Source organism: Onychostoma macrolepis, chromosome 17 (genome assembly GCF_012432095.1).
Source record: "Onychostoma macrolepis isolate SWU-2019 chromosome 17, ASM1243209v1, whole genome shotgun sequence".
In the NCBI taxonomy this organism is placed as follows: domain Eukaryota; kingdom Metazoa; phylum Chordata; class Actinopteri; order Cypriniformes; family Cyprinidae; genus Onychostoma; species Onychostoma macrolepis.
In genome coordinates, this window is record NC_081171.1 from 4,907,677 (window position 1) to 4,919,943 (window position 12,267).

Consider the following 12,267-nt stretch of genomic DNA (forward strand, 5'->3'; position numbering starts at 1 on the left):
TTTTTCATCTAATATTTATATTGTATTTAATTTCAGGTTTATTTTCATTAATGCAAACAATTTTCAAAAGTTTGTTTTAGTTAACAATAACAACACTGAAAAAAGTATCAAATTGAAATATGTCGTTTTTTAATTCTATTAATAGTTTAATAATAGTTTGACTATTATTTGTCATTGTATTTTATCATGTTACCATGTAAAATAGCATTTGTTGCTGAGATGGCAATATGCATAATACTCACTGTAAGTGATGTGAATGAGTTGATCTGGGATTAAACAGAGTATGATGGAGCTTGAAAGCATCTTAAAGGATTTTGGTGACATGAATTTATAGGTTTCTATTCCCAATGGAATCAATATTTTAGAGTTTTGTGGCTTAGTTTAGTTTAGCTTTGAGGTCATCTATATGTGCTCTAAATAACACATATAACTTCTAAATGTGTGTATCTTGGAAAATGCATTAAGTTATTGACGATTCATTTTTATTTTAACAAAATGCTCTCTGCAATAAGAATATACTCTGGATGATTTCAGAATTGTAAGCCCAGCAGCTCAAATATGCATTCTGTAGGGTTTAATATTTCCTGAACCAGCTGTGCAGTGTGTTTTGTTTGTGATTTGGCATTTTTATCCATGCTTGTAATATTTTTTTTCTTCAAAATAGAAAATAATTCCCTAAGATGAGAAATCCCTTTCTTTAAATGGTTTTCTATTGCTTCACCACGAGAGCCACTTTACATGCTGTCATCTACGACCGTGACTGCCATTAGATTTGCATCCCAAATTACCTCTGACTATCCATATTAAACAAAATCTGGCAGCTCTTTTAATATTAATCGGTGTTGTGCACTCCTACTACTTGTTTTTTTACATTTTTTTAAATCATCCTTTCATTTTTTGTCTCCTCTCTGAACAGCTAAACCAAAAAGGCCCATCCTCAGGATCAGCTGTGTTTCACCATGAATGTTGCCGTATCACCGATGGCCAGTGAGGCTTCCTCCCCTATGATAACCTCTGTGACTCCCACCCTGGAACCCGGCCCCGATAAACACGATGATCCGTGTGGGCCCAGCGTCAGCGGGGACGAGCCAACCCAGAAACAAGATCCCTACCGCAGGTACCAAAAACCCCCTCCTCTCCACACAGGGGCCGACTGGAAGGTGGTTCTGCACCTGCCGGAGATCGAGACCTGGCTGAGGACCACGACGGAGAGAGTCAGAGACCTCACACACTCTGTGCAGCAAGACAGCATCAATAGACACGTGGATGTGCACCTGGTACAACTCAAGGTAAGAGTACATGAATGCTTGATTCTGATAAGATAATATTTGTCCATGGCAACATAATGATGCTATTTATTTCTGTACGAAAGTTTAGGGTCAGTAAGATTTTATGTTTTATGTTTTTCTCTTATACTCTCACCAAGGCTGCATTTATTTTGTCAAAAACACAGTAAAAACATTAATACTTTGTAGAGATGCACCGATTGCAATTTTCTTGGCCGATTCTGATTTCCAATTTTTGGGAAGTGTGACCTGCCGATACCGATTTTTGCTGATTCCGATTTTCTCTCTAAGAACTATAACTGACAGCATATACAAACAAAAATCTATGCAAATGTCAATGCAAAAAATATTTACATAATAAAATAAATGATTAAACATTACAAGTGCTCTGTGAAGAAATAGTTAACTTAAAATGAGTTGCTGTATGTAACAAAACAGATGTCATTTCCCACTAAGTTTATAAATGGTCATTTTTTCCCCTAACCTTATTAAATGTGTCATCTTTCACATCAAATTCTTACTTTGTTTCAGTTAATTCAGTTAGCATAATAATAAACTGTAGAGTTGTTACCATTCAAATGAAATTAGTATTAACAAACTCTATCTTTCCACTGCAGAGGAAACAGAAGCTGCATCTGAAGTGGCATTAGATGCATTTACACAGACAGTTTGCTGAAGCTGAGGTGCCATAAATGCATTTACACTGCAATTTCAATTTTGTAAATAATTTTATAAGATTAATGTTATACATATTTTTTTAAACATACAAATAAATGTTGAAAAAATGCAATGATACTTTTAAATATGACTAAACCACCAGTAGGTGGCGGCAAGTGTCCATTTAATGACTGAGTCATTTATTCATTCATTCAACCGATTCATTCAAATGGCAAGGCAAGTGACTGCCCTTATGAATGGGCCACTGAATCATTGACTCACTGAATTCGTTCAAAAACGTGGATTCATTCAGTAACGAAACACCGCTGTGTTGCTCGGAGACATGAAACAGTTCTGCTGTGGCTTTGTGAACTATTTTCGTCAGCGAAACTGAGCAAAAACAGTCAATATTTTGTCTAAAATCTAAGTCGCTTAATTTTAACTTCTTGTTTATTGAAATAGTATTGTATAAAATCAGTGTCATTGCAATCGTGTTGATATTGATATTCGGGGAAACATCCTGGCCGTATAATGTTGCTAATCTAAATCATATTTTGTAAAAAAAAACAAACAAAAAAAACTTTTTACCACAGTATGCATCTATAAATTTCTTTGAGTTACTTTGTGTGTGTGCTGTCTCTCTCAAACACTCACTCAGGCTGTGCAAGCCTCATCTGGCACGACATAAGTACATTATCAGTCACTATTTACATTGAATGCAATTAAAATTAGAATCATTCTCACGCGAAACGATGTGTTTACACCATGGTTTACACGCGACTGTGAGTGTGCGCGTGGCTGTGACTGGCCGGTCAATCGGTGCATCTCTAATATTTTGAAATACTATTACAATTTAAAACAACATTTTATATTTTAATATATTTAAAAAATTAATTTATTTCGTCACTACAATAGATAATTGGTGCCATTTTACAACTCAAAACATTATGAACAGAATGACCTTTGTAGACTTCATATTATTTTCAAGGATGAGCATAAACCTTTTATAGATGGTTAGAAGCTCAGCACGAAAACAAATGTCACTGGAACAAAGAGGTATTGTTGCAATGTCTTTTCTAATTTGTAAAGCTATTTTTGTAACAGAATCTCAAAGCTCGAATCACTATTTCATGTCCATTGCATTTATTTATTAAGTAGCTGTGTAATGCAGTCCTACTCACATTGTCAGGGTGTATTTTGTTTGAGCACATTGATTCATACATGGTCCAAAATGAAGCATCAAATGAATGTGTTTTAAGAAAGCCTTGTATTTAAGATTCATTTTCTCAGTTTGCCGGCCATTGGCAGGTGTGGCACAAAAATAATTTCTGGACCCTGCATGGACCCTGAATGATGAAGTACTATATGCCTAAATTCCAGTCTTTTAGTAGGATCATTAACAGCACGGCAGCAGTCCATCTTAGACGTCCGGTAATGGAGGGATCGGCTATAAACACAGTATTGACTGTTAAAAGCCATAATGGATATTTGAGTTGTAGATTAGTTGGATATGATGTGGATCAATCATTGAGCAGACAAGAGCTCTTATCAGATTCCTCTACTCAACTCAGACTCTATTTCTGCTAAGAGCACAGCATAGCTTGCTGGATCTTTTTCAGGTTGACGTTGCATTGATAGACATGTAAATATATATTTATTTCCACAAATGCTTAAGTTTGTCCAGATGAATGTCACACTGCATGGATACATTTTTCCTAGGTAAACTCTCACCTTATGTTTCTCTTTTGAACAGTTTGAGAGGAAATGTTATATGCTGTTGCAAGCTACTTTCTGAGTTTATTCTGAGAAATTTAAACTCCATTACTTTTAAATTTGGCGTTAACATGCATTTCTGAAGGGCATATCTTCACATCTAATCCCTATGAGTATTGTTTACTGTGGGAAAGTTTCGAAACGGGGAAACAAAACTGACCAGATACCTTTACTATTATATTATTTATTTTTCGTACTATATATTTTATTTTATTTTTGCAATTATTTTTTTAAATTTTCTATGATTTATTTTTGCAATTATTTGCTTTCATGAACTCGTGGACCCCAGCGTGGGAAACCCCAGTCTATTGCACTAGGAACCATATATTTGATGGCTGGATGACATCCCATATCATCAAGTGTTTGATTCAGCGATTGATGGGATCATAGTGAGCGTTTCAGTGTTAGTCTCACAGCTGAGCGGCTGAATCCCTCTGCTCCACTTTCAGATTGAAAAACTATTACATAACACTCTCAGAAATGAGGTTTCAGTAACATCATTGTTTTCCGGTTGTGTTCTCATTTCATCTTTTGTTTGTTGAGGTTAAATCAGAACAGTGCACTCAGCGGTCTTTAATTAGACGTTCACCCTCTCAGTGTCTTTATGAGGCAGCCTGTGGATCTGCTTCATCATGTTACGGCTCAGATAAACAGCTGCTCACATCATTATGAGAGCCATTCAAAGAAACAAAGGATTGTTTTGAAACTGATACAGAAGGAAGTGTTTTAACCTCAAAAAGCAACACGCTTTAGTTTTAAATAAGTGAAAGTGAAAAGGAAACCGGCTGCGTCACAGTTCCTCTTGCCGAAGTCTGTGCATTATTAATGTGTTACAGGAATCCATTCTTTAATTGAACGTGAGTCACAGCCGCTGGAACGTGACCTGCTGGTTTCCTCTCTTCCTCCAACGTTGCATTTGTTCATTTGTTCATTTGTCTGCTGCTCTGTGTTGTTAAATAACACACTGCAGTCTCTGGTGTCACTGCGTTTTACAGCCAGTCTGAGAAGCTGCCTTTCCTGTTAATAAATCATGTGTGAGGCTTTTAGAAAGAGAGAGTGTGTGTGTGAGAGAGTCTCTGAAGCAGAGCTTTTCTCTCATTGGTCAGATGGCATTGTCATTGCCACCACAGTTACATCTTTTTAGTTGCTGTATGAAATTAGATTGTGCCATTAGGCTATTAACAATCAGATAATTTCAGTCTGTTCTGAACAGTTTGAATGCCGCATTCATTCAAATTTTCTTTTAACAGTGTGTCTTAATGTAATGATGCTTTATAAAGAGACTGTTGGTGAAAAATTAGGTGATTAAATTAAATATATAAATAATTTAAACACACACACACACACACTCACTCACAAACATACATACATACAAATGCAAGTCATATATAATTCCAAATGATGTAAATTATAATTGTAATTTATAATTTACATAGGATAAGCAATTTATTAGTAATTATTATGATAATTTTTACTTCTGAGAGGTAATTTGCATAATGTAGCAAATGTATTCTAATAATTAAAATGATAATAAAGTTATAACTAAATATTATATATAATTATATAATTATGTATAGTTATAAATATATAATTATAAATTAAATAAATGTATATAATATGAACCCAGTAAATCAACAAATTAGTCATAATTGACAGCAAATTTGTTTATCAAAAGTGCAAATCTTTAAGATTATGAACAACTCTTAGTTTTCACCATTATATATGATGTTCTTGAGGGTTTGATGAAGGAAAAGAAGCCATGTTTATAATCTAATACAGATGAAGATGTTTCATAGGTTTAATAGAGAGTGTTGCACATTCTTTTTTCCAGTATGGCATTCTGATTTTTTCCTCCTTCTCTTTTTTGGTTGGTTGAGCACTGTTTTCTGCTTCTTTTGTGTACTGTTATAAAACCCCCCTCTCTCTCTCTCTCTCTCTGTTGATGCTTTGTGTTGTTGCTGTGAAGAATTCTGAGTGTTTCTTGCTGAATCCAGTGTTATTTTGAGAGGGTGACTGAAGGCTTTGTGTTCTGTATCAGCAGACAATGAGTCAGTCGGTCAGCACACATCTGCTTCTCCATGAGAGGCCACAGAGCTCAGCACGGACTGATACTCCTACACTAGTGCGCCTAAGTGACTCACATCTAGGCTTCCTGTGAGCTTCCTACTGAAGCTCAACATACAGGACCACTGATTTTTCATCATGTGTGCAGTGATTTTAGAACTGAGCTTTCAGTATGTTTTATGAATACTGGAAAATCCATCATGTCAACAATCATATGCTTTCAGAAGGAATTTTAAGGCAATTACAGATGACGAAAACATCTTTTCAGCTTCTCAGAAACATTCAGATGTCTCTTCTTCCTCGTAAAATGAATTATTTAGCATATTTTCAAGTCTAGTGGCAAGGTGTTCATAAACTATATATTAGCTTTGACTTTCAAGCAAATAACGCCATCTTGTGGAGAAGATCAATACTACTGTTCAAGAGTCTGGGATCTTTTTTTTTTTATAGAAATTAATACTTTTATTCAGCAGAGACACATTAATTGATCAAAAGTGACAGTAAGACTTTTGTAATGTTATAAAAGATTCTGTTTCAAATAAATGCTGTTCTTTTGAACTTTCTATTCATCAAAGAAAAAAAAATCAACATCATGGTTTCCACAAAAATATTAAATAGACAAACTGTTAAATATTTATGACTGTTATAAACTCATGTTTGAGCAACAGATCAGTGTATTAGAATGATTTCTGAAGGATCATGTGACACTGAAGACTGGAGCATTGATGCTGATAATTCAGCTTTGCATCAAAGGAATAAATTACATTTGACGATATTTTCAAATAGAAAACACATTTTAAATTGTAATAATGTTTAACAATATTTTGTTCTGTATTTTCGACTAAATAAATATGGCCTTTGCAAGCAAAAGATCCTTTTTTTCAAAAACATTAAAAAACAGTAATATATAACTCATAGTAATTAAATTATGAACACCCATTTGCTCATGCATGTCTATTTTTTAATATATGATTGTGTTTTATATAAAGTAACATTTAGTATGTCATATGTAAGTACACTGCTGTTACTGCTTAACGAACTATTGACCAAAAGATGGCAACGCTAACAAAGAATCATGAGAGAACGTCAAGATGTCAGCCACTGATGGATGGAAAGATAGACAGAACTGGTTCTAAGAGGAATATTCTGGTTTGCAGTAGCAGCTGTGTGTAGTATGTAGAGAGCGGACACACTAATGGACATCAGTGCAAGGAGATCAGCACACAGCTGTGATGTCCACATTCCCCAATGAGACCAGCCCACAGAACAATGTCTGCAGACACACCCTTATTCCACAGATCAGATGTACAGTATGAGAACGATTCACACACACACTTACAAAGCACACTTGCATTGGCACTAATAGCATGTAATAGCATTTTAGCAGTTGTCAGGACGCCGGTTGTACACACGCTGATGTGATTTACCCACACACGCAGATACACCCATAGTTCTCACGTCTGTATTTTTACACAGTTGAGACCGGATCAGTTCACGTGGACATACATTTAGAGTGATGTAATCTTAGTACTGTGTAGATTAAGCTGAATTCTCTGGATTCTCCAAAGAGTGAATGGTGTTCAGTGGGCTGAATGGTCTGTGGTTAGCAGATGTGCTAAAGACTTCAAACTTTGCGTCATTTGCATGTTGTAGCGATTTTTAAATCATTTCTATTACAAGGTCATAATAGAAAACTCATTTACAAAGTTCTGCACATTTCTTGTCTTTTTGCATGTTTGTTCATGCAATATTTTGTCGAAAATTATTAATTTTCCACTACCAATAAGATTGCAGTACTCCCATTTTTAAATGAATAGACAATGAATAGACAATGAATAGACAATAGAGGCAAAGAACGCCATTTAAAAAAAAAAAATAATCTTCTGTAACATAAATGTATTTAGTGTCACTTTTGATCATTTTAATGCATCCTTGCTGAATAAAAGTATTAATATCTGTCACAACATCTTAATGAACCCAATCTTTTGAACGGTGTATGATTTACATGGTTTTCCAAAGTATACCTTCATCAAATACCATGGTATTTCCATGATGGCAAAGTTTAAAACATTTTAGGTAGAATTTAATAATTTTGAAAAGCTTTTAGTTTTTCTAGATTTAGATTTAGATTTAGTCATTTTGCAGACGCTTTTATCCAAAGCGACTTACAATTGGGGAATACATAAAGCGATTCATCTTGAAGAGGCAATCAGACAGACGAAGTGCTTGCAACACCAAGTCTCAGGCATTGTTCAAATAAATACAAACTACCAAAGGAAGGAATAAGTAAAGAGAATTTTTTTTTTTTTTTTTTTTAAGTCAAGTGCTGTCGAAAGAGATGAGTTTTCAGTTGTTGCTTGAAGATTGACAGGGATCCAGCAATCCGGATAGGGGTGGGAAGATCGTTCCACCAGCCAGGAATGTTGAACGAGAATGTTCTGGAGAGTGATTTTGAGCCTCTCTGTGATGGTACCACGAGGCGTCGCTCACTAGCAGATCTCAGATTTCTGGAGGGGATGTAGTTTGTTAGTAGAGAGTGCAAGTAAACGGGTGCTGAGCCAGTGGTTGTTCTATATGCAAGCATCAGTGTCTTGAACTTGATGCGAGCCGCGAGATTCTAAAGAATCTTTGGTTACACTTGAAGGGGTGTTTGCAAAAGACTGACATGACACCTTCATGACACCTTCATAATCATGACATGACACGTCATGAATATGAAGGGTTTTTATGCATGTTTATGACAACTGTCATTAAGTGTCATTCGCTCAGTTAACGCAAAGATGACATTGTTTGAGATGTCTTTGTTATGGGCTAGGGTTAGGGTTAGGTTAGGGTTAGGACAAATAATGTCGTCTTTGCATTAAAAATGACATAACTGAGCGAATGACACTTAATGACAGTTGTCATAAACATGCATAAAAGCTCATTCATGACACATGTCATGATTATGAAGGTGTCATGTCAGTCTTATGCACACCCCTTCATGTAAAGTGTTACCGAATCTTTCACATTTTTCAGAGAGATTAACATTATTTTAAAAGTTGTTTTCATTGTTTCAAATTCATAGATAAAAATGCAAATGTCGATGCTTAGGATGCATTTACTTGAACTCTATTGTGCCAAATAAACTGATCTGCATTATGAAGCTTCTTAGTATGCAAATCCTTAACACAGCAGTAAATAAACCTGATTTTTTTGCACATATAAGTTGTATTATACTGCACAATGCAGAGTACTAGCCTTGTTTGTGTTAATGCTAATGTGGAAGCCCCAGTATGTGCTGTGACCTTAGTGTCTCCAGTTACGCCTCAAACCCCCGTGTAATTCCCCCCGCAGCAGCTGCTTGTGCTGGTGGGCCAGACAAAGTGAGAGCAGCATGAGGGCTGCTGGAGGGAGGGAGAGGTCAGGTCCCAAAATAGCCCCTCGGTGTGGTGAGGCAGCCCCTCCTCCAGAGAGAAAGACAGAATGGAAGAAACAGGCTAGTGAAGTGAGTGAGGAAGAGATACAGAGAGAGAGAACGACAGCATATCAGACAGCACCAGCGCTCAGAGCTGTCACATCTGACATCAGATCTGACACACATCAGCGCCGCATGCAGCGCAGAGCACACTAAACCAATCTCTGACTTCATTCTCTTTGATTCATTGTGTTTTACTTCAGCCAGCGAGCAGGTAAGAGGACGGATCAACTGACACGCTCAAGTATTTTTCTAACAGGAAGTCTCTGATGGGTTGACATTGCTGAGATTGTTTGAAATATTGTTAGGGTGGGAAGTCGAGTGGCTGTTTCTTTTATGGATAATTGAGTAGGCTGGCTTTGTGTTTGCTGATTTCTAAATGATAAAGGCTGACAAATGGCATGTTTTGTAGGAAAAGGTTTGTGTATTATTTTGCATTTGGAAAAGGAAGAACTTTTATTGAAAGTTCATTTACGTGGGAGTGTTTGTGTGCGTGCCCGTGTGCTTGTATCATCAGAGGTCACATGGTATTGAGAGGGCAGCTGTGGCGTGCTTACACCTTTCCCTGTCACTTTCACTGGCTAGTGATGAAAAGTACACAAAGGTACCATAGTACTACCAAGGTTTTTTTGTACTACTGTTTAACTATCGTTGTACACTGTTTAAAATTTTTGGGGTGGTAGGTTTTTTTAAAAGATGTTTGAAAGAAGTCTCTTATGCTCACCAAGGCTGTATTTATTTGATCAAAAATACAATAAAAACAGGCCTATAGTGAAATATTATTATTAAATCTCTGTGAATATATTTTAAAATGTAATTTATTCCTGTAATGCAAAGCTGAATTTTTGGCATCATTACTCTAGTCTTCAGTGTCACATGATCCTTCAGAAATCATTCTAATATGCTGATTTGCTGCTCAAGAAACATTTCTTATTATTATTGCTGCTAAAATTGTTGTGGAATAGTATTCATTTATTTGGAGGAAAAAGCCTTTTTTGGTGTACATGAACTAGTGTATATGTTAGCTGGTCAGTATCACAAAAAAAAAAAGACTAGGTGATGAGGGTCTTGTGTGACCCTGAATGGTTTATTTTGTTACATTGACCTTGGAAAATGGAACATAATATATTGATTTGAGTGGGGGAAAAGACACCATAGAAGTCATATGAGACTTGAAACCTGCACAGCTTAGTAAGAAATTGAGACAATGATCAATTAAATATTTTTGTGGTCATTATAATGCTGCAGTTGACCAATGAGAATCAATTATTAGTCATTTGAGTCATTATAGAGACCATGTGACACTGAAGACTGAAATAATGATGGCAAAAATTCAGCTTTGCATCACAGAAATAAATTACATTTTAAAATATATTCACAGAGAAAACTGTTATTTCAAGGAAGTTCAACCTGTCACAGGAGCTGCTGAAAAAGTTATACTCTGCCATCATTGAATCCGTCCTCTGTACTTCAGTAACTGTCTGGTTTGGCTCAGCTACCAAATCTGACCTCAGAAGACTACAGAGAGCGAATCATTGGTACAACCCTCCCCACTCTCCAAGAACTGTACTTATCCAGAGTGAGAAAAAAGGGCTGGCAAAATCACTCTGGACTCAGCACACTCCCTCTTTGAACTGCTGCTGTCTGGTCGACGCTACAGAGCTCTGAGCACCAGAATGACCAGGCACAGGAACAGTTTCTTCCCTCAGGCAATCCATCTCATGAACACTTGACAATAAACGTGGAACACACAACACTATTATACATTATTTACTTAACACACATACTTATTTACATTTCAAATTTGCACATATCATACATGTACATACATAATTGTCTATATTATATGTGTTTTTGGTATTTTGTATATTTGTATATTATTCTTTTTATTATCTGTGTTCTGTCGCTGTCATTCTGTTGCACTGTGGAGCTTCTGTCACTTTAACAAATTCCTCGTATGTGTAAACATACCTGCCAATAAAGCTCATTCTCATTCTCATTCTCTCATTCTCTCAAACATAAAATATACTGTTTAAAATAAACCCTGAGATGTTTTAAGCTTGGAAATGCTTAATGTAAAAGCATTTGTTTTAATGCCCAAACTAAAGTAGTTGTCCCACTATATCATTTAAATATTTCACGAATTAGATATTTGAATCTTTTTGATGCGATACTTATGTGATAAATCTTGACACTATTTTCAGGGGATCTTTTGGTTTGATTAAGTCATCATAATCTGTATGTGTGCTGCAGTAGGTGATCCATGAACCCTGTAACATGGTCAGTTTATACTCTACTGTTTGTTTTTGAGCCAGCGAGGCAGGAGTGTATGGGACCCCGCTGCATTTTGGTGGCATGTCTGACCTACATTCAGCGGTGCCGTGTTATTTTAGGGAGTGGACGACACCGTATCAGAGATGCTGCTGGCCGCAGCTCTGGTGTTGCTGTGTTGACAACGAGCTGCAGTTGTTTTGGCATGTCTTCCGAGCCCCATAAATGCTCCTGTGAACTATATTCTCTTTCACCTTTCTTTTAATTGTCTCAGTGCTTTTTAGGCATAACTAGTTTGTTTTTCAGGAAAAAATAAATACATACAAAGTGATGTCAAAGATGCAGTTGCTGCTTGAATTGATATTTTGTATTTAATGCAGTTAAATACAAATACTATTTTATTTTCTGATGCAATTACAATGATATCAAAGTGGCAAAATGTTTCAAAAGGAAGTTCCAGTTTATGTCCTTGGAAACATGTCCTATTTTGACTCCTAAATTAAAAGTTTTTATAAATGACAGTGTTTTAAGTTTGGATAAGATGAGGCAACTGTCAGACTTTCCTAGCAGCTGAACCTCCTGACTTACACGGGCTGGGAGAGGGGACATGACATGATCCAACCACAAACAGTGGACCCAAACAGAATTTGGACACTTAAGCTACACTTTAAAAAGTCTCTCATTGCATGACTTTGTAAAAAAAAAATGCAATTGTTATTTGACTTCACATGCAATCATTGTCTAATGCAATGAATTACA

General features: G+C 36.0%; 1 protein-coding gene across 3 annotated transcripts in view; it reads left to right on the plus strand.

Annotated features, from left to right (window-relative positions):
• akap6 (A kinase (PRKA) anchor protein 6) overlaps positions 1 to 12,267 on the plus strand; it is a 154,898-nt gene that overhangs the window by 24,360 nt on the left and 118,271 nt on the right. For all 3 annotated transcript variants that reach the window (XM_058749067.1, XM_058749069.1, XM_058749068.1), the window contains one exon: positions 917 to 1,289. In XM_058749067.1, coding sequence (XP_058605050.1) covers positions 960 to 1,289 — 330 coding nt within the window. In that variant the 5' untranslated portion in view covers positions 917 to 959. The remainder of the gene's footprint in view (positions 1 to 916; positions 1,290 to 12,267) is intronic.